Here is a 27,890-nt window from a genome sequence, read left to right as displayed (position 1 = left end):
TGTAGTTGGATTTCAGAGTTAAAAGAAGATACAGCCCTTTGTACATGTTTCAGAAAATGATGATATTTGTGTGCACCATTCAAATTGACAGAGGACAATTTGACAGGACAATGGACTACAATTAATACTGGCCATTCTAAACTTAAGAACAAATAAAATGGAGGGGAAAGACAGCTAAGCACAAAATAAGACAGCACATCATATTCTTGTTTTTTTTGTACCTTACAAATAGGTTTCCCTACGTGGATACTCTTAAGAGCAATGTGCTTAAACCAATGCACAGGAAGGCTTTTTTAAAATCATGCAAAGTCAGGTACAATCTCTATTTATAGGGCCCAGATACAATGATGGAAAAAATGGTCTAATGATTTAACAATGAACACTGCCAAAGTGATAATGTGTGGGCAAATTTAGCCACCCACACATAGGCTTGACAGAGACTTTTGCACTCAGCCATGAATCAAATTTGAGCTTGTGTTGGCTCTAAACCAGAACACAAAAAAAAAAAAAAAAAAAAAAAGAGAGAGAGATAGCCAGGATATAGTGTAAGGGCAGGTGAGCAATAGTGGAGGCTTCATGGATAAGTTATGACTCACGTAGGCTACTGCTGTTCTCAACTTCAGGCAGATTTTTTTTTTTTTAGACGTCGACAAAGGTAGCACTTCAGTGTTGTTTACAGCACCAATTGTCTTTATAGAGTAAATGCCAGCTGTTTGTTAGGCCTTTTGTGTACCTCCTGTTGTGGTCACGATCCACAAGAGGCACAATCCATCCATCCATCCATTATGTACACCCGCTTATTCCTGATCAGGGTCGCGGGAACAAGAGGCACAACGTGAATCATTAAATGGCGGGAGGATGCCTGCCCTCGTGGGAAATATTTGTTATGATGTAAGCTAATGCCTGATATTGCGTGTTTCAAGTGCTGCCTGATGCCAGACAAACTTCACCGTAATAAGCACCAAGCATTTGGACACAATACTAACAACACTCACCTCAGACCAGACAAAGTTTTGACAACCTGCCGATGTGTCTGGTCACTGTTTCCTCTCTTAAATGAATATAAATCCTTATACCAGTCATTGTCTTTGTCATGTCTTCTATGATTATTTTATTTTATGATTATACTATTGTGAGATAACGAGCGATACTGGCAAACATGTTGTAGGTTTTGGTCGCTAGTCTAACACCTTTAGCCAGCAAACGTTACCATGTTTCTTGCGAGCCCCTCCCATACACTGAACGTTGCCCTGGTGACTGTTGGGTTACGTGATGACGCTGGATGTATATGAGCGCAAGCGGCGGGATCTCTTTCCTTTTTACCGCCATCAGCGCGGAGCTTTTTTCTTTGAGACCGCTTCACTGCGCACTGCCATTCAGCAAAGCCGCCAGGAAAAGGTAAGCGAAAAACATTTTGGAAATCGGAAGAACTCAGCCCAGACAAATTAATACAATACCTCGGTTGATGTAGTTGTGAAATTTGGGGCTTGGGCCCGAGGGGCTGTCTTGAAAGATCCGTTCAGTGTCCTAAACGACTAAAATGTGTTGCTCGCAAGATTGGTAGCTAACGATAGCTAGCTAAGTCAGAAGACAGCAGCCATTGACTGACGCGCCACCATGATGCATGTGTTATGCACAGTACTTGCTTAAAAAACATTGTATTTTGCATTTCGCTTTTCATATAAGTCACAGACCTGTCTCGGGAGGCGACCGGGGTAATAACGACTGCATTTTGAATTTCAAACGCAGTTGTGGCGATTTCAACCCGGTAAATCTGGACTTGACCTTATTTCTTGAGTAACGGGAGGGGAGTACGAGTGAGCGAGGGAGTTTTTGAGATCTGATCACGTTGTAGCGAATGGAAACCATGGCTGCTTGTCAGGGCAAGTCGATTGCTAGCATTTATGGAATTCCACAGTAAAAAGCGAGCAAATGTAATCGCGGTGGTTTAACGTGATGCGGGTACTGGTCGATGATTTGTATACGCTAGTTTGTCATTTGCAAACGTGTGATAGTTTTCTCGTGATACACGCATGTAGCTAGCTAGCCATCAAGCTTTTTTGAACGAGTCGGCGCGTCTAGCTAGCTGGTAAGTTTAATTTTGTGACCACTTAGCTCGCTGGCTAGCTGCTTGTGTAGTTGGTAGCTAGCCAGTTCTTTGAGTTTTTATTTTTATTTTTGCAAGCTACGTTGAATTTATTATTTTTCTGAAACGTCGAAACCTTCTCGTTTAATTATTTCAGATGCGAATTGCACAAACCACTAAGCAACGTTAGCAATCGTATACTTTTGCGTACCATTTCACGCAGCGGGCAACTGCCTAACGCTAGATAGCAACACGTTTTCTTTACTGGACCGACACGTGGTTACCCGGTGGATGACTAGCTGGGTAGCTGTTGCTGAAAAGCTATTGCTAGCTGGCTAACTGGCTTGGCTAAAGAGGGCAGCGAGCTCAACCTCTAGGCCTAACGTAGCTAGCTAGGTACTGTCAGGAAGGCAGCACTTCGCCGATTTAATTTCGAGACCTTTTTTTAATAACGGCATGTTTATACATCTTCCCAATGCAATTGCGCTACATTTTGACTTCAACGATGAATAGGGCATTGTCACCGCCATCGAGCTGTTGACATGTAACATACCGCATGTCGTGACTAAAGTAGGTGCTGCTTGTGCTCGAAAAAGCCTTGCTTTTTAAAGTCCTCCCAGGCCCGTAATTTTTTCCCCTTTGGAGGCAATACCCACCAGTGAATTCCAACTACTATCGGGATGAAAAGACATTTTATTTTAAATTAAAATAACTCTTGATCATGTGCTTTAAAATGGCAGTTTTGTCCGTTTTATAAGTAACGTAGACCTAAGCTCATCCCTTCAGTAATTTCAAGGTATTAATGAGAAGTACTTAATGTGCTCATGCTGTCAGCAATTCCACATTCGAGGTGTTTCTGCCACTTTAAATTCCTGAAGATTTAATTATCTACATATTTTATTCAATAGAATATTAAGTTCAGGAGTCTCATCCCAGTCTTGATGTATCTACATTTTGTTTAAATGGTCATATGTATGATCCGATTGAGAGGGTTGAGAATTTGCTGGAACAATTGTCAGGCGGCCCCTACTGTGGAGTGATGTAATACTGGGATGACCACGGCCTTGTGATTCTCTTGTTTGGAACTTGCGTGTCGCGGTTGGAATCCAGTCCTGCTCCATTTGCACCTGTTTACATCGGTCTCTGGGATGTGGGACGATGAGCATTGAAAGGAAGATCACGGTGAAGTGTCAGGGACTGACGTTCGTTTGATTATTGTTGACGGACGATGGGATGGCCAGAGAGTCCAGTGAGAGCCAGGCTGCTGTGGATTGTTTTTGGGAGTGTATTTTTTGACCACAGTAATGCTGATGCCTTCTGTTTTGTTGTGTGTGCTTTGGTTTCCCTGAAACAAAAGTCTGAGCTGTGTGTACAAAAGGCTGCACGTTTTCACTGCTGCAGGCTCACCTCCACACTGGGAACTTGCCAGCAGCTAATGCTTGATTGACATTTAAATAAAGATCAGGAGCCGCCCACCATATTGCTGAATTTTATTGCTGATTTAGTCGGTCTGTCGCCTTTTTCAAGAAGTCGGTGCATTCATTGGTACTGTGGAGCTTGGCGTGGGATGATAAAGTGCTCTTGATGTCAGGACTTGATGACTGGTTGTCATGTTGCAGAGGGGACTTCGTACAGTGTAGTTAACCTTTCAGTGGATGAGGATCAGGACGAAGGGCAGGGTCGGATTCAAGGCTGGTAGGTTTGCGATGTCTTCTTTTGGGCTGGCTTGTATCAACTGAACTGAATGAACTGGCATAGATGTTTTTCAAGCTGACATCAAGCACTCATTTGTGTGTTTTAGGGCTGCTAATTTTAGATATCAATATTCAAGTATATTTTGAATAGGGAAAGTAAATAAGCATTCAAGTTGTTAAATATTAATGTAGTGAATATGTAATCATGTGCACCAAATCAAAATTGTGCCCTGTTTCTTCAAAATATTACCGCCTGCCTTTTTCTTTTGAATGACCCGTTTTTGTTCACTTGTGCATAGTTGGCCAATCACAGAAGAGCATGCTCACACGCCAGGTAAAATCATGCCTGATGGCTTGGAAGTAGTGACAGGAACATTAGTTCAGTAGCCCGATTGTTTAAATTTACCCAAATTACTTATTACAGTGCTCAAACAATGAGTGGTCTAATCTGTTTTGCCAAAACTGAGTAAAAATAAAGATAAAATACCTTGTTTAGCCATTTTTTCTGCATTCTTGCTCCTCTTTGTGGTCACATCGTGCGTAACAGGAAGTGACCTCACGCATTAGTGATGCAGTTTTATTGTTTCACTTTAAATTTTGCAATAGATACTTTTTTGTAATAGAATATATTCAAATCTGTGTAATGTTTGGAATCCAATATTCAAGTAAAATGTTTTTGGTCCAGTTGACAGCACTAGTGCGTTTGGACCCGTACATCTGAAGCAATAGACTGCATTGTTCCGTGCACTTTGCCTACTGCATGCATTTGCATTCTAGATGATTCTGTGCTTCCCCAACAGTTTGGGGAAGGCCCTTTCCTGTCCAAATGGTTGTGTCAAGAACGGTGTGGAAGAACTTGACTGGCCTGTACAGAGCCCTGACCTCAACCCCATCCAATACCTTTTGGATCAATCAAGTTTAAAAAAAAAAAAAAACACTTTAATGAGCTAAAATTGAAAAGTGGCTTGATGACCCTAGAATGGATCAATTCAGTACTGGTTACCGCCATCCAATTTGGCCATTTTCAACCAGACCAATAGGATTTTGCATGGATTTAAAGTTTAGCTGGCTTGCAAATGATTAACTGGCATCAGCTTGCACTAAAATCAGTGGCAAGGTGGCTTTCAACTTGGTTTTTGAAATTTATTTTTTGTTCCTTAGACTCATTACCGTTTTCTGCCTCGCTATCTATTCTGCCCCTTATCTGCGAGGCCTTGAGCAGTCTGTAGCCACCTTGTGTAATTACCTTGTTAATTAAGTTGGCTACTTGCCCTTCCCCCTGTCATTGGGGAAAGTTTTCTATTCTAAGATGGGCTGGTTAACTAGAGAAAGCTGGTTGCATTTGGATTTTAAGAACGCTATTGTTCAATCAAAATGAACCCAGCTTGCTCATTAAAATTAGATGGCACAGCCTCTGTACTAGCTGGCTAATTTATAATAACCTTTAGGCAAGGTATTCCAATAAGCCTGTGTCGGGTTTTAAAATGAATTTGCTGGATACTTCTTATGAATGGCCATCGCTGTGTAGACTGCTGGTATCTTTGTATGACTGCTCTCCACTAGGTGTTAGGATGGGGATTGGTCATGCGTTAGTAGGCCATAGGCTTGCAACCAAGGTGGGTCGTTGGCCTACTTCAGTGGTCTCCAACCCTGATCCTGGAGAGCTACAGGGTCTGCTGGTTTTCATAGTGACTCTGCACTTCATGAATCAATTAGAGCAGTTGATTACAGTTAACTCAACTCACCTGGTGTCTTGGGTCTCAATTGAGTGCTGATTTTAAGGTGAAAACAAAAACCAGCAGACCCTGTAGCTCTCCAGGACCAGGGTTGGAGACCACTGGCCTACTTCATATAAGACCTGAGAACTTCCTACCTTGGGAAGAATCTCCCAGCAAGCTGCTGAGGAATGTGTACCCAGAACTACAGTGTGACAATGTCATGTGTACGTGTTGCGGCTGTCCTCATATCGTGGATGTTTAACCTAGAAATTATTGATATTAACCCATGGCATGAATCATGTAAACTGCTTATTCCAGTGACAATAAACTGAATATTCCGTTGTCTTGGTTATCTGTAGCCACTGTAAGACCTGTGGGGTTATTCGTCTATCAAATGAAATGTAGTCGTACACATACCCCATAGAGATTCATCCAAAAATCACATTCAGAAATACACAGGTAATGTGTGGTGTGCAGATTTGACCAGATATTCTGAAGATTTACTCTTCATTCTTTGGAAAGTTCTGGAAACTGGAAATCCCTGTTTAAGATGAATTGACATTTGCTCACCTTTACCTTTGCTGATGGCATTTTTTATGGCATGGCATGGCAAACAGACGTTCAAATTTGCTTTAAGCTTGTTTTTTACCTTGTATATTCTCACAGCGCATTGCTTGATCTGTACCTTTCAGTTTCTCTGTAATTGGCATGCATAATCTACATTCTTTTTTTTTTTTTTTTGGAATTCAAGCGCGGTTGCATTTTTAAACGTTTGTCAACTAGTTGTCAAGCCGTTGTCAATTAAGTGAACGGTAAAGGGAAAGTCGAACTGTTATCCACTTGTGCACAATAAAACACCGGTTTATTGCATTTCTGAACATGATGACAGATGTGTTTATTTAATAACAGTGCTAAACAAACGGATACCCCCCGGCCCACATGCCAGTAGGAAGCTCGTAGAGAGCTAGCCGCAGCCAAATGTGGCTTTTGGTCTGTTTGCAGTGGACTGGCACCTGATAGCTGAAATTGTTTGAGATTTAACAGAGCTGGCTGATCCCACAGAGACCATTACAACATGTAGCATATGAGGGCTAATCGTTCAGAGCATCTGGGACAACGGTTGTGAAATACAGCTTTGTAAGAGAATGCTCGGTTATTGTAATTCACGATTAATGATGTGGTGTTACATCACGAGTTTGTTGCTTTTGAAAGTGCGGCTGCAGTGTCTGTATGCAGTAGGGTGGGAATCGTGGTCTCGTTGCTGAATGTCTGGTCCGGACGACCCTCCGCCACTCCTCGCCAGCGCGGCGGCCGAGTCTGGGCCTTCGCACGGGTTTGAGACGGCGGAACAGCGCTTCGTGTGCGACGGGACAGTGTTGCGCGCGGGTGCCCGGTCCGCGGAGGCGCGGTCGCTGTCTTTTTCGGCAGACTGGCATTCCTGTCCCGGGTGATGCCCGCCTCGTTTGACCCTACGGGGCTGCCAGATGGTTACCGAGGTCTGAATTTGAGGCCAGACCGTGGAGAGCGTCCAGGCATCGGAACAGGACCTTAACGGGACGAGTGGCCCCGTGGCCCCCTGAAGCGCTTTTTGAGTGGGTGCGGCTCGCGTCTCAAGGTTACGCAGGACATGCACTGTGTTATATTTGGCGGGCGCTTTTATCTGAAGCGATGTACAGTTAGTGTGGAATACAACATTGAGTACAATGCAATTAGTTGATGGAACGCCAGTGTCTTTTTTTTTTTTCAATGTTGCTGAAGAAGATTGACTGTATTAACGAAATGTTATTTCTCTATAAGCTTTATTGCTTAAGTGCAAAAAAAAACAGTACGAGGCAGCCGAGAATAGTCCTCTCTTCCAAACGGTGTGTGATTCTGGGCTTGTGTTTGCCAGGGAAAATGTTTTTGGGTTGGTGCTCTGGGGGGATGTGTGATTCTGGTCTCGTCCAAGACCCCAAATCGTAAATTCAAATCAAATCGTTTAAAAAAAAAAAATCTTTCCTCACCGAATGCAGCATGTGCCTGTATTTGTCTTTTTTCCATTAAGACTTGACTAGTTGGTGTATTGGAAGTGCTGATTGGGCAGGAAAGGGATTCCATCTGAACCCTTTTTTATTTTTATTTTTACTGCTTATTAATAGTTCAGAGAACTGGAGGAGTGGTCCTGTGGGTACCATTCAAACTTTCTCTCTCCCGCTGCTCGGAGGAAAATAACCCCGAAGTTTCAGTTTTGGCTTGGCGAGCGTCAGGGCGGCGCAGTAAAACGATCGATGCTAGCGCAATGCGAGCCGGCCGTTCTTCGACCTTTGGCTATTGCGATGTGAGACCTGTAGGCCCGCTTTTCCCACGTGTTCGTTGCTCCGTGTTCGTTAGGAGCGGAAGCCCTTAGTCATCGGGGGGGGGGGGGGCGAAACGCTGATAACCGGCAGAATTAGGAAGGACGATAAAGGTCGTTCCCTCCGTTGTTTGTTCATAAAGAGCCTTGTCGTTTCTGCGTTTTATTTATTTATTTTTATTTTTAAAGCCTTTGTTCTTTACCATGAATAATTTGTGGAGAGGGAACGCTCCCGGGGAGCTGTGAAATGTTCCGGGGTGTTCTTCCGACGGGCTCCCGGAACGGAAGGTTCTGCGGGCTGCAGTGCTCTTCAACCCGAAATGTCTCCTCCCGGGAGTGTTTCATCCAGCTTAATTCGGTCTCTCGCGGAAGAACGGCGAGTACGTTTTTCTACTGAAGGCGGCAGAAGGGTGTTTGATTTAACCTCGGCCCGCGCGGTTTCATATTTGCATAATACTTGAGGTTTCACGTCCTAATTCCGTTCTGTTAATTACGAAGCGGTTATGTGCAATGAGGACGATACTGGCGAGCTTATTGTGCAGGGGGCTTTAACTAGACTCCCTTTCGGCTGTTTAAAATGCCGGGAAAGCTTGCTTTAAAAATGTGTGTTTTTCTCAGGTTGGCTGCAATGGAGAAACGGCATTGATGCCTTGCTTGTTAGTTTCTGAGCTGCTTTCAGCACCTAATAAATAATGCAACCTGAAGCCCTGCTTATTTAAATAAGTATGAGTGAATAATTAAGTGAATATGAGTGTGGAGGAAGATGAATAAATGTTGTTTATTTTTTAACCTTTATTTGTACAGGGTAGGTTGACTGGGCACACATGCTCCTCTACAGCAACGCCCTGGTAACACAACAGTTTGTGAAACAGTCCAAGGCCTCAAATCTTTAATCGTATGCACATTTGGTACTAAGTTACCCATTGAAAATAGCTAGATAGATGGCTAACTTTATCTAGGAGAGAGACATGCGTTTATTTGAAGATTTACCTCTTAATGGAATTAACTGTTTATGGGGCTTTAATCGGAAATGATTCCGTCCGATAAACCCCCCCCCCACCGCCGCCCCCCCCCGGCGTGTGTTGATCTAAATTCAGTGAGAAGAACGGAATAAAAGTGACTGATGCTGCAATCGATGACAATGCACATCCGGCTCATTTAAGTGCAAATTAGCCAAGGTACCTGAAGAGAATCTCAATACTTTGGAAGCCATCAGAATGGCCAAAAATACCGACCGCAAGCAGACGTTTCTGTTTTTAGCTCTTCTGTCTTTGCCTCAGACTCTTAGCTCAACTTTCTTGGGTTAAAAGGAGAACTGTTCTCTAGAGATAGTGATACCTTCCTTAAGATGTCAAACTTGAGAGCCCGCCCCCCCCACCCCCCCCCACTTTGAAAAAGCACTTGCCACATTCAGACGGAGATAACTGCTGGAAGGATCTGACAAAACGATTAAAACCCAAGAATCCTTTTATTATCCTAAAGATAACTGTAAAACCTGATGTATGTGGTTGAATGGGTTTTTTTTAATTGTTTTTATTTTTGCTAATTCTGTCCTGATTAATGCAATAATCCAGCTGTGCCTCTTATTAGGATCCCATTGACCTCCCTGGAAATTCTATCCTGCCTTTCACCATTAGGAGTGCCACTGATCATTGATGTGGTACCATTTTAGCATCTTCAAACCTCCATCGATGTGAACCCCAGTTTGACTGAGGGGGGGCGGTGGTGGGGGTGGGGGTGATCTAAATCTGGCCCCTTTGTCTGTGTCCGGGCTGTGTTTTTGCTGTCCACCCCATGGGTCTGCTGTTACATGACTTTACATTACATAACATTACATTAGATTACAGTGCATTACATCACATCACAGGCATTTAGCCGTCGCTCTCATCCAGAGCGTCTTGCACAACTTTTACGCAGCATCCATTTGTACAGCTGGATATATACTGAAGCAAGCACCTTGCTCAAGGGCACAGTGGCAGCGTCCTACTTGGGAATTGAACCTACAACGTTTAGGTTACAAAACCAGCTCCTTAGCCATTACACTACGCTCGCCCCCCCCCCAGCCCACCCCCTGCAGCGGTGAGAGTGTAACTGGGGGTAATCGCCATCACGCCGTCCCACCTTGGCGAGCTCGTGGTTCTGTTCGAGCCGCGGGCCTGGCGCTTTGTTTGGCCGCCCCAGATCAGTGGACAAAGGCCCGCTGCTCTGCTGTCTGGTTGCCCAGATACGGCCCCGATACCACCCGCTGCCCCGCTCTGGACTCTATTCCCGTGAGGAAGTGGAACGGCTTTAATTCTGTATTTATTTTAGTTGGATTTCGCCTAAACACGTTCTGAGTGTGAGCAACCGTTGTGACGAGCGGGTTGGATGGGAATTATGGATTTTCTTTTGGGGGACCTTTTTTCCTGCTGTTAACAAGCATATGGAAATGATTGAAAGATTTATTTTGTTCTATTTTTCCCCATCTTATCTGCGGCTGCTTATCATCCAGAGCCGGTCGGGTGCTTGTGTTATAATACTTAAGAGAAGTAACTGCGACAGAGTCGCGGTGGCCTTCAAATGGTGTTCTGATACCCAGCCCGGCGTGTCCGTGTGAACAGACCCCCAGCGGTGTCGGAGATTTAATACTGTAATTTGAGCGCGACCTCCTCCTCATCGAGGAGTCCGCCGTTATTGAGTCGTCTTCCTGTTTGGTTCATGTTGTCCTTCCTGTTTTTTTTTTCTTCTCTAGGTATTCCCTGGACTGAACCAAGATGGCAGACATCGACAAGTAAGTTTCTCTCTCCCCTCACCCCCCCCCCCAGCACCAACTCTCTGCTCTGTCAACGCCAGCCAATGGTGTGCTTCCTGCAACAGTGTCCGTTTCGCCAGTGCGCTCCGCTCCCTAATGGCGGGTTTTTCTCCAGGCGGACTGCAGCTCAGTCGCGCGTAACGGCGTTCAATGACACGGTCCGGCGTCGGCACACAGGAGGTCCGTTTTCCCCTCCGGCGGCCGGCCCGGATAAGCTTCGGCACGTTCGGAAAAACGGCCGTACTTCGGAAAAACGCGTGGGCTAGGGGAAAGGCTTCGGACGTTCCCGTCCCGTCGTTTTCCCCGAGCGGTTTCGGATGTCGTCCCCGGGCCTCTGAAGGAGCACCCCCCTCCAGGGCCCTGCTCGTTAACGTTGAGCGCGCGCGCGTGCTCAGCCCTAAGCTCATTCGCCTGCTGAGGAAGCCCGGGAGTGATCTTCACACTCCCCCCCCCCCCCCCCCCCCCCCCCCGCCTGGAGTTCTTGGTGAGATAAGAGCTCGGTTGCGTGGCCCAGTTATATTTTGTGTATGCTAGACTTTTAAATGTAATGTGGGGGAAACCCTGTAATAAACTTTGGTTTGTCTGGGCAGGTCCTCTGGCACACTTATCACTGTACTTCACTAGCTCATCCAGGGTGATTAAAGCTTTCCTGGCATGTAGGACTATTGGATGTGCTGTAAAATGGATATTGTTTGTTTGGTAGTGACGCACGTGCATGTTGATTTAATATTTCTGCGGGATCCGGAACGTTGTAGCAGTTCTGCTGCTGACGCTTGCCCTCCAGTGTTTGTTTTACGTCAGAACTTTCTGATCAGAATCAGGTACACATCATACATTGTGCATATATTATATTGGTCCCCCTTACCGTGTCATTAAGCATAATATTATTCTCTTTGCTTTCCTGCTTTCCTCTTTTAAAGGGTGCAGAATTTGAATAGAGAAACCATATGCTGGTTGCACATGCATTGTATGCCTACCTGCCATCCAGATGATTGATAAAGCCCTTGGCATGTGTGTGAAGATCTCTCGACAGTGATGTGTCAGTTATGTCATCTCTAGTCAGGTGTCATGGAAGTGCTTGTATGAGAGAACCTGTGGTGGATCTCATTCTCCCTCTCCACGTGTGACTGGAGTGCTGTCTGTCCTGATTCAAGCTCTCCGTGGGTCTGCTCTGTGCGCAAGTGAGGAAGACGTGCACCCTCCCCCCCCCCCCCCCCCCCCCTCGTTTCCAGTGTGTCCTTCAGACGAGTTTTTGTGCAGTCCTGGCTGGTTCGGATGCCACAGCTCGGGTTTCTGGGAGTTCCTGTTTTCACAGCTGCTCTCAACACTCACCCCCCCCCGCCCCCCCCCCCCCCCCCCCCCCACAGGGGCATGACCGTCCGCGCTGCCACGCGACACCGCCCTGAGTCTGATTTATACCCCCCCACCCCGGTCCGAGCTGAGAGGGGTCGGCGGCTCGCTCCACACGCCCGCCGTGGACCGAAACGACCCCGCCCGCCCCCTCGCCAGCCCGCTCGCCCCCCCCCCCGCTCGCCCTGCCCCGCTCGCCCCGCCGTGCGGCCCGTCGGCTGTCAGGGAGGATATACGGCGCGGCGGGTCGCCGAGCGCCAGGATGGGATTTCCTCCTGCGGTCTGAGGACCGCGGCATCCCAGACCTCGGGACTGAGCGCTCTGCGCCTCCCCTGGGGGAGGGGAGGGTGGGGGCGGGGGGGGGGGGGGGGGGCTTACGGTTGATGCTGATTAAGATTGACAGATGCAGGCAGATTGAACAGCTCTCGGATCTCCTGGCCCTGAGCGGAGATGGCTAATCGAGGAGCCCCCGGCTCCTTCCCTGCACGTTTGGAGACTGCGGGGCTGCTGGGCTGCGGGGCTACTGAAGGGTCGGCTCGGCTCGCCTTTTAAAAAGCATCACTTAATCTTGAGCGGAGAGCCATTTCATACAGATCTGCATCTGAGAATATCATTTTCGTATTTAAATTCCATCAAAATTCATGAGCTTGCCTGAGTGAGAAGCGGGGCGTATGCTTAGTGTCTTACAGGTTATAAAATATTTACATATAAAAATGTATTTATTTTTTTGGAGTGGTGGTTAATAAGGTGAGCATCTGGAGGGCAAATTTCCCGTTCGAGAACATTTCATTTCACTTGATTTTGAGAGGTAAAATAACCGTCAAATTTCTGACCATGAAAGCCTATCTAGCTCAAGTTCCCAAGGTCGAGTTTAGGGGCTTTATATAGCGCAAATCGATGAAGCAACGGAACCCCACGTCGGAACTTTGGACCACCTTCGGTCCCCCCCCCCCCCCCAAATTTATTTATTTTGGGAGCATCCACATGATTGGTCCCCCATCATTTAGCAGCTGTCAATCAAAGGCAGATTGGCCGGCCCCCATTTGGCGCGTTGTTCAAACCAGCGTTCCCCATCGTCTGGATTGGGGTGTTTGCCGGTCCTAGTGACGTTATTCGTGGTTGGTTCTGAAGAATGCTGACGTGAGACTGATGGTGTGGTGGTTGCCTGTGTGTCTGCGTAAATCCTTCTATGCATTGCTGGTCTGTGATGGTGTTGTGCAGTTAATGCCCTGTATTGACCTTTTCCTACAATCTCTGCTCGACATGCAAATGCAAATGGCGGATGACTCAAAGCAGCACAAGCAGTCCACATTAAAAATAAATAAATAAGGATCTGAATGGTGAATTTGTGCTGATTCTGCTGTGGCTCAGTGGCAAAGCCACCTCTGTGCCTGCAGCAGAGCTGGCCAATCGATGGAGGCTTATCGCAAGGCTAATGAATGAGCTGTGGGATTGTGGGAAGAGTCCGTGTTGGAAACGTTGTGCCTCTTCCTCTCTGCAGCAAAGACCAGGCAGAGCTGGACATGGCAGATATGGAGGACGTTGAGGAAGTGGAGGATGAGGAAGCTGGGGAGGACGTCAACAGCAAAGGTAGGAGCACCTGGGGGAGGGGGGGGGGGTGTTTAACAAAGCAGGATTATTGAGTAAAACCCAGAACGGCTCTTTCTACTTCAGTCCATGCTCCAGATGTGGGAGGGTTCTGGGTAACACTAGGTGCAGTTATCCTGCTAACTCGGTAACCTAGCTTTGTGAAACGGTCTTTTCGCGGTTGCCCTTCTCGACTTCCCATCGACCACCAAAATGGTCACAGTGGATTCGCTGGTTTATTCTGGGGAGAGATGATGTGCGTGTCTTTGCTGGGTCTGGAATGATGTCTCTACCTCTTGGTTGGTTCGTGAAGCTGAGCGCTCTCTCTCTCTCTCGCTCGCGCGCGCGCTCTCTCTCTCTCGCTCTCTCGCTCTTCGCCGTGGGTGTGGCTATGAGCGCGACTGTGAGAATCGCCCGGGGGATGAAAATTCAAAAGCGATTCCTGGCTTTTCCTGCTGGAATTATTTATTTCTGCAAACGGCACGCCGCTTCCCCTGGTGCTGCTAACGCAGAGTGGGAGTTTATTAAATGTTATTGTCCAGTGGGAGAAGCCTGATTGGGTTTTATTTAATATGCAGAGCTTAATCAGACCAGGCCTTCTCCCTTTGCATTTAATCATTTGTTAATGCGCCTTGCTGATTGATCGGTCCCTGGTCAAGCAGATCCGTGCGCTTAATTTTCTGTCCTCCGAACCTGAGTTGTGGTTTAATATCCTGTTATTTATTAAGTTGAGGGGTCCCATTGGCTATTTGGCAGCCATTTTGGTAGCTAGACTTGAATGGCTTTGGGTAGAAGAACGCTGAGGTTATCGGTGTTCCGGTGATGCTCCTTCTGTTCTGTGCCAGTGTGATTTTTAGATTGGTACACGCAGGTCTGGGACAGTTAGCATTTCTGCTGCTGCTGGCTTGCCTCTGGGCTTAAGGAGTGCGCTCTCGTAGCACCAGCTGAGTTTACTTCCCCAGTAAATCTCTGGTGCGTTTTGATAAATCTGTCATTTCTGAGGTTAGATGGAGTTCCTTGACATTTGGACGAGACTAGTCTCTGTGAAAAACCCCATTTCAGAAGCGCGGGAAGTTTGGGCGATCGATTCGTTTGGCCTGGCTTCGGGGGGCTGCGGGGCTGAATCCTCATCGGCGCTCGTTTGGCGATGCCTGACTCGTGTCTCTCTGCCCTCAGCTCGTCAGCTGACGGCCCAGATGATGCAGAACCCACAGATCCTGGCGGCCCTTCAGGAGAGGCTGGACGGGCTGGTGGGGTCCCCGTCCGGCTACATGGAGAGGTAGGTCCCAGCGCTGCTGTCCGCTCGCCCCGCGGGGTGGTCTGAGGGCGGGGTGGGGGGGTGCTGTCCTCATGTCTTTGCCCCACCCCTGAGCTCGCACCCTGTTACCCAGCAACACCGGTCTTCAGAATCGGGAGCTCAGACATGCAGGCTGCAGGGCGGGAAGCTGACGTTTTCATCAGTGGCTGGTTAAAAATGCCAAAATTCACCTGCCAATTTCGCACTTCCAAACGATGGCCGGTTACCTGCCCAAGTGGTTAGTGGCAAACAAACAAACAAACAAGCTACATGTAAAACACTTTCCCGCTGGTGACTGGTGCTAATTTCACACCCTCAGGCTGTTTTAATGAGGTGAGGAGGGTTTTGGAGACGCTGCATTAACTGAACGGCCAGGCCCGACGCTCAATCATTAGGGAAGGTTAGGGGTGTACCCTTTATAAATGGAGTGGGTTAGCGGGTTCGCATTGTTTCATGACATTATAGCCTCACTGAAAAAGGGGATGCACCTTTTCTGTCTTTTTTATGAATAATAAAAAAGGGCAGGGATGGTTTTATATTTGACTCTCCTCTGTGATGTTCCTCTGGCCTTCGGCGCATATTTCGGATTGCCTCCGGCTAACATGTCCGCCGTTGGGACGCAGGCAGGCCTGTCTGGGTTAGCGACGGGCTGATTCGCATGCAGGCGGCGTCGAGCAGGTAACCGTGCGGAATAATGAGCAGGGGGGGCTGAGCGTTGTTTCTAAGGCCGGCGAAGACTGAGAGGCCCCCAGGTTCAGGCAGGAAACTGAGGGCACAGCTGATGGCCAGAGCCAAGATGGCGCGCGCCGTGTACCCCAGCCCTACACATGAAGCTGACGGAACAGCTGATGGCCAGAGCCAAGATGGCGGCCGATTGGTGATTCAGTATACAGCAGGATGTCTGGAATATGAGCTTTTTGGCAGTTTGGAACTGTTATTCTCCTAATTTTGAATGTGAAGTCGGGGCATGCCCACTGTTTACATGGGCTACTTATTTTGTAGCTATAAATCTTGATTTAAGTTAATAGAAAACAAGCAGTAAATAGTTGAAATTCATTTTTCATATTCATATAATTTTTTTCATCAGATTTCAGAATAATGTCCTCCATGCTCAGATCTCCTTTCCAGAGATTTTTTCTCCCAGTCTTTCATATCGAGCAGCGCTCGTTCTCCCACGTTGTGTTGTTCTTCAGCGCGGGGCCCTTGGCTGGTTCTGCCTCCCCTGCTCTGACGACTCTCGGGCCGCGATGCTGTCTGCGGAGCTGGCTCCCTGTGTGCGCGTGGTGACGTGCCAGCGCCTAGCCGCGGCAGCGTGGTGATTAATGTGGGCACGGGCACGGGCGCGCGGCGTAGAATAGCCCGTCTATATTTAGCACAGCTATGCTCTACCCGTCCTGGCGCCAGCAGGAACAAACTGCCACCGAGGACGTTTAAATTTGCACGCAGGCAGGACGCGTGTTGAGCAGAGCGATAGAGAGCTGTGGGCCGAGGGTAGACCTGCGTACCCTTCTGCGTTCTAAGAAAGTTTAGGGTCCTGCTCCACTAACGCCCTTTTGGTTTTTGGCTGAGGGACTCGCTTCTCAGAGCAGCCGTAGGTCTGAGAAATCAGCCCGTCTCCCGGTAGGCTGCTAGCGTGCGCTCGTGTGCTAGCGCCCTGCTGAAAATGCCAGCTAAGGTCGGCTGCTTTCTGTCACTTCCACCTTGTCAAAGCTGGTCTCCAGCTGGACAGAGCTGGTAAAGGTGTTGGAGTAAGCGGGTGGCCAGACCGGTGGGCTGGCTGACTGTGGGCTGGCCAGGCTGGTGTAGGCTTAACCTTTGTGCCGCTGCGCTAGCGTGCTCCAGCGGCGCTGGAACGATGCCAGATCATGCCAGATATAAATACTGGACAATGACTGAGTGACACGCTGTCGGCTAGAACCTGACCGCATCTCTGCAAACATCAGAGAGAGCTTTCCCTTTGAAGATTGCGACGGAATAGGTGAGAAGATGTGATCTGCCTTGTTCCTGTTCTTATTAAAGGAAACCGTTCTTGACCTTTCCATTTGTTTTTAAGATTCTGTAAACCCAACACCTTATTACTGTTGCATCCTCTCAACGCGTTTACAGATGTCTGCTCTGTACTACCTAGAAAAAGTGCTATAAATGCACAAATAGCTGATTTCAGTCAGCATTAACTGAATGTAGGCCCTTGTGGTGGCAGGTTCTGTTGTGCATGTGCTTAGGTTGAACTGGTTGGCCAGTCTGTGGAGATGCCAGCGCTGTACAGTAGTATTGCTGAACACACCTGTGTTCTCCTCGTAGTGTAGCGTGGGAGTGCATCTGCTGTACACCTGTTCTGCTGGGAACTGTGCGCTTTGGTCCTGCTGGGTTCATAGTCGTTAGAGCCCTCGTTCCCCACCCTAGGTGTTTTTGCAAATAAATTGGGTCGTTGCCACAGTCTCTGATCACTTTTGCTGGGGAAATTGCCTATTCAGAGACAGATGGAAAAAAAAAAAACAGGCAAGTGACTCCCTCTCCCCCCCCCCCCCCCCCCCTCCAGTTTGCCCAAGGTAGTGAAGAGGCGAGTGAATGCCCTGAAGAACCTGCAGGTGAAGTGCGCCCAGATCGAGGCCAAGTTTTACGAAGAAGTCCACGAGCTGGAGAGGAAGTACGCAGCCCTGTACCAGCCCCTCTTCGACAAGGTGAGTCTGCCCCGAAACGCTGGCTGCGCCCCCTGCTGGTAGATTTGATTATTTTATTAATATTATTTTTATTCCAGCCCCTCCCCCCTTATTTCCAGCATCTGCCTCAGTTGGCAGGTTACAGTAGTATGTGAGCTGGTGATGTTTTGCTGCCAGAGCCTGTATCTGTGTGTTGCTCGAGTGGGGGGGGGGGTGGTATTTATTTATGTATGAATGTGTGTTTGTTTATTTATTTATTTATCTTCCCCACCCCCCCCTCCTTTCAGTGGATTTGTCGAACTGAAAATGACCAAAGTTGAAGTTGAGTGTGTTCGATAAATAGTTTTTTTTCCCCGTCCTCCATGCGCTGAGGATCTGGGAATAACTTCAAAAACACCATCTCCCACAAGGCAATTGGTTTTCTGTGCAGCGATGCGGCTACGGGACTCTTATCAAAGCCTGAGTATGGCGATGCCGTCTCTCTGGGAGTTCTGTGGGGAAAGTCGGAATTGGACTTGAGTTGGCCGGAGCATCACCCTGGGAGGGGGGGGAGCGTTAAGCTGATTGGGGGGGGGGGGGGGGGGGGGGGGGGGGGTGGCTTCTCGGCTCGGCTCTTGTAGTCTGCTCTTGCCCGCTGTGCCAGTGTAGTCCTCCAGCGCTACAGCTCTACAGCTGAGCTGGCTCTTTGCGGTGTAGACGGCAGCATCTGTGCAGCTGTTCCTTATGGAGGCTTGTGTATCCGTGTGCCACCTTTTAACCACATCAACTGCGGTTGGAAGGGCCTCCAGTCACATTCCTGATCGGAAATTCCTGGTTGGAGGAGAAAGGGAAAAACTTCCCTTTTTAAAAAATTTTTTTTTTTTTTTTTTTAAGAGTAAATAAAAATGCTTGCAGCGTTCACATGTCATACAGCAGTATTATTAGGAATACAGCGATTTGTACGAGGTCATCTCATACAGTTCGGTGTAGCGCAGGAGTCTTGTGCGATCGACTGTCACATCGCGATGTTCGGCAGCGGAGCTTGTCCGTAAACGCCCCTACGCTCACATCGCCCCACGCAGCGCAGTCTCCAGTGAAAAAAAAAGAATTGCACCTAAAACTTAATGTACTGGAGCGGGGGATTGCAGTGGAGGGAGACGATCCGGGGAAGGCCGCTGGGTGTGAGGTGCGCTGGAGTAGTTTCACGTTTCGTGTCAGAAATGTGGACCCCTGTCCCAAAGGGGGGGTGGAGGTGTTGGGAGGCAGTTATGGGATTTATGGATCCTCATCGTTTCATGGCCTGAATGCCTAGCTTGTGTGTAAAGGTGCAGTTAGGCTGAGTCGGTGCTCCATCAGGATTGTGCAGAAATGCCTCCTAACCTAGATCTGAGTCTGCTCTGTGAATCCAGCAGGTGCACAGAAATATCTAAAGTAGCCATTTGGGGGGGGAGCATGGCTGCTTGCTAAACGGCCGTCTTGGGGGGCCCAGTCTGTGGTTTGGCACAGTGTGCCGTGTATTTCTTTATCCAGCACACTTTCTTCCCTTTTCCAAAATGACTTTGGACTGCTGTTGTATGCCCAGGACATTGTGTGGGTGCTGGAAAGGAGACTCTCCAACTATAGCTTGATAAGACAAACTGTAAATCTCCTCTCCTGAAAGCCACATAAATGGATTCTGTGTGGGTTTTTTAAAAGATTTTTTTAGTGGGGTACACTTTGTCCTTATTTGAGCACACTATAAAGAAGGGCAACTGTCACTGAATTGGTTTTTCACCAGTTGGTGGTAGATTGACTGTTTGTTCTTTTGTGTTCCTCTGTTTGGCCTTTAGAGTAATCAGTTGGGACTCTGGCTCTTTGCCTGTGCCTGCCTGTATACGTTTTTTTTTTAGTATACATTTTATGATTATATAGTGCCTTGTCAAAACATGACACACTGGACAAAACTGTAAAATAAATAGTTGGAATGGGAATTTAAGCAACAAGCTTTAAATTGTTATGGTGTTTCAGTGCAGATCACCAAGCTGCTTTTATACAATGAAATGCCCAGGTGTATTATGGGAAGGAGGACTGGGGCTGCAGTGAAGTTCAGCGTTTGAGACCCTAAGGCTGCCTGTTCGATTCCCTCACTCCTGAATGGCTGGTCACCAGCCATCAGCTTAATAAATGGTTAACGGAATGTGTATCTGTGTAAAGAATGCTCTCTTGCTCAACGTTAACTCTGTGTGTGTGTGTGTGTGTGTGTGTGTGCGCCATCCCCCCCCCCCCCCCCCCGAAGCGACATCGTCAAGGCGGCGTACGAGCCCACGGATGAGGAGTGCGAGTGGAAGGCGGACGAGGAGGAAGAGCTGACCGTAAGTACGCAGGTACAGGAGGCCTCCCTACCTGCATGGCTCTGTGTTACGGGTGGGGTGGGGAGGGGGGGGGGTGTACCGCTGACAATCTCCCTTACGGGTGGGGAGTGGGGGGGGGGGTGCGGGGGGTTTACCGCTAAGAATGCACGCTTTGAGATTTCCTGTAACGCCCGTAACGATGGGATTATTTTATGATCTGGTGAAGTGCAGGATCACCGCCTGGTTTAGCCTGTGAAGCTCTGCAGAATCGCAGATTTCTCTCCTTATCACAGGCGTACCAGTTCCCCAAACGTAGTCCCTGCTAGAAATGCAAGTTTGAGCATCAGCAACAGGACGTGGGGTCTGTGAGCTGATAGCCTCCCAAGCCCCAAATTCTGATTCTGTTCCCTTTTTTTTAAAATTTTTTATTCTTCTTTTAGGAGGAAATGAAGGAAAAGGCTAAAGTGGAGGAGGAGAAGAAGGACGAAGAGAAGGAAGACCCGAAGGGAATCCCCGAGTTCTGGCTGACCGTCTTCAAGAACGTGGACTTGCTCAGCGACATGCTGCAGGTGCGGGGGCTGGGCCGGCGGGGGGGGGGTGGGGGGCGTGGGGGGGGGGGGAGGGGGCAGGTAGCGAGGAGAATGTTCTGGAATATAGGTCACACAGCACGGCTTTCTGAGGGAGGAAAATATACAGGGCTCTGTTGGGGAATACTGCCACCTGCTGGTGTATTAAGACCATTAGAACAGGAAGTGGATGTAGGATGCGTGTTCACAGGCTGTGTACTTCATAGGCGTGAAGTACTGCGTCAGTTTATTAAATTTATTTATATAAATTAATAAATTTAATATGAATGTGCGACTGTTCTGAGAAATGATATTACTGTTAACAAATAAGTGTGTGTTTCTGTATGTCAGTGTAGTGTACAGTAGTTCAGAACATCACACTCAGGAGTGCAAACATGCTCTGTCTCCCAGAATTTCCTTTCTGATCAATAAGTGTGATATTTACCCAACAAACAGCTATTTGTATTGTACAAAAAAAGCTGCAATTGTGCAGTTGTACCAAACACTGATATGAGACCCTGTGGTTCTTATAGAGCACTTTTATAAATGCTTAATCAACACTCACAGCATTTTTAAAACGTCATTCTTTACATTTCTTTTAGTAATGCTCGTGTATGAACTCCTGTTTCGGCAGTACTGAGTCACAGGGTGTGTCTCAGGGCTCAGTGACGCCTGCCCATCACTGCTGCTCGGTAACCAAATGTTGACGCGTTTCTTCCAGGAACACGACGAACCGATTCTGAAGCACTTACAAGACATCAAAGTCAAGTTCTCCGACCCAGGCCAGCCGATGGTAAACTGAAAGTTTTATCATTTTTAAAAAATTAATTTACTTTTTCAAATTTTTTTCCAACGTCTCTTAAAAATGCTGTATTTAGTGCTGCCCCCCCCCCCCGCCCCCCTCACACCTTCCCTCCTCCCCCATTTCGCAGAGCTTCACGTTAGAGTTTTACTTCGAGCCCAACGACTTCTTCACAAACAATGTGCTGACGAAAACCTACAAGATGAGGTCGGAGCCGGACGAGTCGGACCCCTTCTCCTTCGACGGGCCGGAGATCATGGGCTGCACGGGGTGAGGACCCTGGGCACGGGCACGGGAACGGGAGCGGGAGCCCCCGAAACGGGCAGAACTGGCGTTTAGGCACAGCCGCAAGGGGCCTTGGTTTAAACTCAGCCTTATTAGCCAACTTGGCCCCGCCCCCCCATCTCAGCTCGTCCCACAGCTGCTCCTCTCCCCCCCCCTGCAGGTGCCAGATCGACTGGACGAAGGGGAAGAACGTCACACTGAAGACCATCAAGAAGAAGCAGAAGCACAAGGGGCGTGGCACGGTCCGGACCGTCACCAAAACCGTCCCCAACGATTCCTTCTTCAATTTCTTCAGCCCCCCCGAAGGTGAGCGCCGGTCGTTTGAGGGGAGGGAACGGTGCGTCTGTGACACGGGGTGTTTTTGGGGGGGGGGGAGAGGAGAGAGTTTGGTATTCTGCAAATTTGTTTGGATGGTGTTTGCCTTTTTGTGAGGTACACGCCCACTGCCACACCCCTGTGCTGATACAAATTTTATTTTTTTCTCCCTCATTTGCAGTCCCTGAAAGCGGAGAGTTGGTGAGTAAAATTCAGATGTATTGTTTTTTTGTATAATTTAATTGGTGTGTGTTTATTGCAGAGGTTTGGTGGAAATTGCACTGCCGTGTTTACATGTTAAACAAAATGAATAGTATGCTAAATGTAGCCAAATGGCGTGCAAGTAAGCGTGCTCAAACAGAAAGGGGCGTGGCGGCGATGCTGGACGGGGGGCGGAGTCTGATCATCTGGGCTGTTTCAGGACGAGGACTCCGAGGCCATCCTGGCGGCCGACTTCGAGATCGGCCACTTCCTGCGCGAGCGCATCGTCCCGCGGGCGGTGCTGTACTTCACGGGCGAGGCCATCGAGGACGACGACGATGATGTGAGTGGCCCCCCCCGCCATCTCCCTGCGCCGCCGCGAGCAGAGCTAGTGGTGTCCGTACTGTGAGCCCCCCCCCCCGTGGGTCACTCTCCTGAGCTCCCAAAACCCACCCACTACATGTTCCCCCTTCATTGATCTGGCGTCTCTAGTGCCCCTGAAGGGAAACTGTGTTTGTCCACTGTAGTTTAGCGCTGCGCTGCCCTCTGCTGGTGACGCCTGAGAACGCGGATGCTGCTGAAATGGTGCGGTCCAGCGGGGTGGGTGCCGTTGTTTTGAGCAAACTAAGCGCCGCCTTTTTGTCTTTCCTTCTCCGCAGTACGACGAGGAGGGAGAGGAGGCCGACGATGAGGTAACGACCTTGTTTGACGACCTTGGGGAACTCTGAACCTTTGTGACGAAAAGCCCATGTGTTTGAGGCGCAGACCCTGTAGTCATTGTTCTTTTGTTTTGTTTTTTTTCCCCCCCCGTTTCTAGGAGGGGGAAGAGGAAGCTGACGAGGAGAACGACCCTGAATACGACCCCAAGGTGGGAAACCCCTCGCTGTCTGCACTCGAGTCTCAGACTGCAAGAGAAAATAATAAATAAAATAAAAAATGTATATATACAAGTTCAACATACAGAATACATACTGTCGAATGCATTTCATTAACACCATTGCTTTCGTTTGGGGGATGGTGGGGTATTGGGGTAACTTCATTTTATTATTTTTTTGAAAGACGTGGAGCAGACATGCTTGCATTAGAGAACTTAGGTTACAGAACACAGGTTTATTTGGAACTGAATTTTAAGTTTTAGTTTCTGTCTGTTTTAAATAGATTGGACACGATTTATGAAGGTTTAAATACGTTTTTTTAAAGGTATGTGTAAATTGGGGCCATATAGTTGTTCCAATATGAATAACTAATACCATTTTGTGTGCATGTTTTATAAATGCTCACATGCACAGCCTCATTGTGCTGAGCCAGTGTGTCTCACTTACTCATAACTCTGGTTGGGTTGCAGTAATAAGGACAGTTTTTTTTATTATTTTATTTTTTCTTCTTTCTCTTCTAAAGTCCCTTTAGCCATAATGCCAGAGTGCTATGAAATGAGGCAAAGTTGACTTGGCAACTTTCCTGAATTATAGTTGATGTATTATTCAGGAGAAAGTGCTTCTGGAGCAGGGAGCTACAGCCAGTTTTCTCCGCTTTGTTGAATTAGCTTTGAGGGAATACTTTTTTTTTTTTGTTTAGTTTTTTTCTTTCATAGCTGTGGAAGCATGCTTAATCTGCATCGCCTCTTCGTTTGTCAAATTTAAGGCGGTGCGTGGGTCGTGCCTACGCTTTAGATGCCTTTGGGGTACCCACATTTCTGGAGGGCGTAGAATCAGTTTAAATAGACTTGAACCAAAAGTTTTCTTTTTTTTATATATATATATTTTTTTCCCCATAACTCAATTCCATTAGATTGTTTTTTTTTCTTCATTTCCTGCAGCGTATAAGGCTTTTTTTAAATTTTTTTTTATTTTTATTTTTTAATATACATGCAAATCCTTAGCTGTAGTTTTATTATGTTTTCTGAATGCACGATTAATTTCCCTGCCTTCTGTGTACTAAATGTCCGCCTGCCTGCGAGTGGCGTCTCTTTGCTGAACGCTGCTTTCTGAATCAGATCTGTTAATGTTTCTCATCTCGATCACTTGGCACATTTTTGTCAGCTGCTCTCTAAATTTTTCCTCACTTAGGTTTAAGTGGTGTCTGTAGAAATAACCCTATCCTGGTAGGTACAGCCTGTGTGAATTTTCGGCTTCATGCATCCCTGCGCTTGTCCTCCTCTCCACCCCCCCCCCCCCTTAATTTCATTCATCTCCCATTCCTTACTCATCCCCCCCCCCCACGCTGTGCTGACACAGCGGGTTTGTTTGATCCACAGTACGCTTTGCAGCTACGTTTGTATTTCTTCTGTATGTTGAAGCTTTAGTCGGTCCTCTCTTAAGTGTCTGTTCCATATTTGGATTTTTACATCTGACAAAAGACTTATTTGGCAGTAATTGGCATACCTCAAGGAATTTGGGATTTTTAAGGATGCAAAGCTGGACAAAATCAAGTCTTGACATCAATCTTTGTTGATGTTCTGTTTTTTCTTTTCCGTTTTTTTGTTGTTCGAGCGGGATTTCGCTCTGCATCTTTCCCGGGTATCCTGGAAGGCGGTTTTATTCAATATTTTCATCCCTTTTTTAAATTTACTTTTTGTGCATTGATCGCCAGCCTTGACCTTTTGGACTCAGTCCGTGGTTTCTGGTTTTTATGCGCTGTGTCTGTGGGACGATTTTCCTGTGTTCCGGAACCTTCCAGAATAATCGTGTGTAATCTCCCGTGCAAGTGCCACTTCATGTCATAATGACACAGCCCCCGATGGTTTATTTATTTTTGTGTGTGTGTGTGTGGTGTGTGTGTGGTGTGTGTGTGGTGTGTGTGTGTGCTCACATTAGAGAGTAGTTGAGTGTGGGATGCTTTTACATTGATGCCCAAAAATGTCTGTGGGCCTCATGGTGTCCAAGAAAGGTATGAATCAATTTCAGGCTGAAATACATTACAGGCATTTAGCAGACGCTCTTATCCAGAGCGACTTACACAACTTTTACATAGCATTTTACATTGTATCCGTTAATACAGCTGGATATGTACTGAAGCAATGCAGGTTAAGTACCTTGCTCAAGGGTACAATGGCAGTGTCCTGCCCAGGAATCGAACCTGCGACCTTTCGGTCACAAGCCCAGTTCCTTACCCACTATGCTGCACTGCCGCCCAATGTAGCTGGAGCGTTTCTGGCTGATGAGGTGCAGTGCAGTTTGGGTCCTTAATGGAGTCTATGGGCGGTTCTGTGTCGATGCACGACTCTGGGAGTGTGTTGGCTTGGTGTTATTTTATAAATCCACCTGAGGGCGTTTTTTTGGTTTATTCAAACACACCGTGCCCAGGGGGAGGATTTAAAGTATTTTACCGATTATTTACACCCCCACGCCACCCCACCCCCACCCCACCTCCCTAAAAAAATAAAGTGAAAACAAACTTCATTTAAATTTTCTGAAGGCTTAATTGATCATTTTAAAAATAAAGCTCCCATGATGTATTTTTAGACCTGTGCTGAAACAAACATCTAAATTAATTCTCAAGACCGAGACTAAAGGAGATATTGTTGGGCAGACAATGCGTGCGCGTGCAGTCTCTCTCTCTCTCTCTCTCACACACACACACACACACACACACACAGCAATAACAGACTTCTCTCTCCTTCCGTCCCCACGCCCCCCCCCCCCCCTCGCAGAAGGACGCGAACCCCCCAGCTGAGTGTAAGCAGCAGTGAAGCCTGGACCCTGTGGCCTTGAGGATCAACCGCACTGTAACGGCTTCTGAAACAAAAACAAAAAAACAAAAAAAAAAAACATAGTTACTTACCGCCTTATAATGTTTTGTATTTTTCTTGGTAGGAATTAAAAATAAAGAAGTTTCAACAGATTTTTGTTACTCCGAACTCATCAGGGAGCCGGTTCCATGTCTCGGCTCATTCTGCATAGCATTTTACTAGACTTCCCCCTCCCCTCTGACCCCCCCCCACACCCTCACCTCTCTGTACAAATAGTTAGAATGCAGTAACTCCCTCTCCCCCCAAAAAAAAGAAAAAAAAAAGCATGAACTTGTTTCCACACTGCTGAGTAGTTTGGGGTCTTGTGAAGTCTTTTGTTGTATTGCTCTTAGACAACAGCTGTGGAAAGATTACAGTTTGGGGGCGACAATAAATTAAAACAAGCGCAAAAGAAATAAATAATAAACACAGCTGATCATTGATGCCGGTAGTTTATGGAGTATATCCTCTTCACCCCTTTCATAGAACTATAGCATCTTCTCACCGGAACTGTGCGGTTGCCTCTTTTGAGGAATATAATGCGTACATCAGCCACGTGGTCTGATGCCTTGAGGTTTAAATCCGACAGCGGCCACGCTGGACCTCTTTAATCACTGCTAGGACTATGTACCTGCGTACGTGGGTGTTGTAGCTGTGCTTTCGAAAGTGAGCTGTGCCCCCGCGTCCGTAAACAAACATTCCAGTTTTACAGGTGTGACGTTCAGAATTGGACCTGGCTCAGTTTGGACTGAATCATGTCGAAGCTGCTAAATGAGTTTAATTTAATTCCTTGCGTTCTTGGATTAGGGCGGGTTTAATTCGTGGAGAAAAAAATAAAAAATGTTTAGCTCGCACTCCGCTTATGTGATCTAGTTGACCCCTTAACATTCCAAATCATTATTTGAAAGTGGTTGCAAACTAGGAGAGCCTGCTAAACATTTTACTTCGGTTCTCAGGCAGAAGGGTTGCCAGAGAATTTCATAGACCGTCGTCAGAGAGAAGGTGGTGACTGAGAGATGAGCTGCTGGTATTTTTTTTCCCTGAACAGAAAATTAAAAATTAATAAATGCATGTCCAAGTATCTGACTGAAATGTGCGGACGTTTTACACGGACATTATAAAATGTGCATCTTCGTTTGTTGCCTCCTTTGCATTGTGCGTTCAGTTGGACGCTATACAATATTTTCGGTCCTTTCCTCTATATAAAGATTGTGTTGTTGGTAGATTATCTTGGTTATGAATTTATCGGAAAGACCGTTGCTGGTTAAGTTAATCGACTCGATGCACATTGTCCGTGGGAAATTCTGCACCTGCGCAGTATTTCTTGGCTGGGAATCGGCCTCCAGTGTTGACAGATGAGTGGGTCACATGACGCCACTAATTAAACCAACCTAAAATAACGAACTTTTTTCAGTCTGCACTTTGTTTTCTACGGAAAGGAGTAGGTTTCGAGTGGTTAACCAAAAAAAACAAAAAAAAAACTAGCCAAACCCTTAGTCGAGCTGGCTTACGGGGGCAGTCTGAAGTGCGTTCGACGCCAGTTGTGGTCTCGTGCATACTTTTTGTCAGAAGTGTTGGTAACGCGCAGCCTGGAACGCAGCTGCGTCCCAAGTTGTCGTTCATGCGATGCTACGAAACGCGGGGTGACCGGGTCTGTAGGAGGCGGGCGGTGGATACTTACCCGACGGCTCTATGTTTTGCAGTGTTCCCTGGTAACGGTACTCTTGCGCTGGGGGGTTTAGGGTTTAGTGTTCAGGACGAACTGCTACAGACTGCCCGCTCTCTCACTCCTTTTATAATTCAGGTCCTGAACTGCCGTTTGGCGCGCGCCGTGGTCACTAGCCAGCCCTCTCCATGGGAGCATTTAAGGGTTCAGACGGGCCGATGGGAGATCGGTACCGTCTGACCACGGGAGTGTATTAAAAAAAAAAAAAAAAAAGACATTAAAGTGATTCTGCCTTGATCTTTCCAGCAGCTGTTGTCAAAGCAAAATGCTATGCTACAAAATACTAATGTACTCAATAATTGTACGTGTATGTATATTCATGAATAAAATGGATAAACGTGTACCCGTCTGTGGGTTCCTCTGTTGAAGTTAATATCGTGCCTAAATTGTGAATCTTTTTTTAAATGCGTTGAACTGATTTTTTATTTTTTATTTTTAACCATT

The 27,890-nt window shown here is 47.2% G+C and overlaps 1 protein-coding gene across 5 annotated transcripts; it reads left to right on the top strand.

The window, feature by feature from the left end:
• The first annotated feature begins 1,248 nt into the window (after positions 1 to 1,248).
• On the top strand, positions 1,249 to 27,787 carry nap1l1 (nucleosome assembly protein 1-like 1). Of its 5 annotated transcripts, XM_035425988.1 has the most exons (16): positions 1,249 to 1,398; positions 10,562 to 10,600; positions 13,473 to 13,561; positions 14,735 to 14,837; positions 17,395 to 17,536; positions 19,765 to 19,857; positions 20,265 to 20,393; positions 21,112 to 21,183; positions 21,323 to 21,462; positions 21,638 to 21,783; positions 21,974 to 21,993; positions 22,214 to 22,336; positions 22,653 to 22,685; positions 22,811 to 22,861; positions 24,060 to 24,094; positions 25,643 to 27,787. In XM_035425988.1, the coding sequence occupies exons 2-15, from the start codon at positions 10,584 to 10,586 to the stop codon at positions 24,063 to 24,065; spliced, it is 1,164 nt and encodes a 387-aa protein (XP_035281879.1). In that variant the 5' UTR covers positions 1,249 to 1,398; positions 10,562 to 10,583; the 3' UTR covers positions 24,066 to 24,094; positions 25,643 to 27,787. The 5 variants fall into 5 exon arrangements, with proteins under 5 accessions (XP_035281879.1, XP_035281878.1, XP_035281875.1 ...); XM_035425987.1 differs by lacking the exon at positions 24,060 to 24,094 and having other exon boundaries at positions 19,765 to 19,845; XM_035425984.1 differs by lacking the exon at positions 24,060 to 24,094.
• Positions 27,788 to 27,890: the final 103 nt, after the last annotated feature.

Source organism: Anguilla anguilla, chromosome 7 (assembly GCF_013347855.1).
Source record: "Anguilla anguilla isolate fAngAng1 chromosome 7, fAngAng1.pri, whole genome shotgun sequence".
NCBI classification, from domain to species: domain Eukaryota; kingdom Metazoa; phylum Chordata; class Actinopteri; order Anguilliformes; family Anguillidae; genus Anguilla; species Anguilla anguilla.
The sequence above is the reverse complement of the archived record's forward strand: the minus strand, read 5'-3'. Positions and strand labels throughout refer to the sequence as shown.

Excerpts from the sequence above, each read along its gene's own strand:
- nap1l1 (XM_035425984.1), top strand. Across the intron at positions 22,337-22,652 it reads TCGAGGACGACGACGATGAT|TACGACGAGGAGGGAGAGGA; the intron begins GTGAGTGGCCCC and ends CCTTCTCCGCAG. Across the intron at positions 22,862-25,642 it reads ACCCTGAATACGACCCCAAG|AAGGACGCGAACCCCCCAGC; the intron begins GTGGGAAACCCC and ends CCCCCCTCGCAG.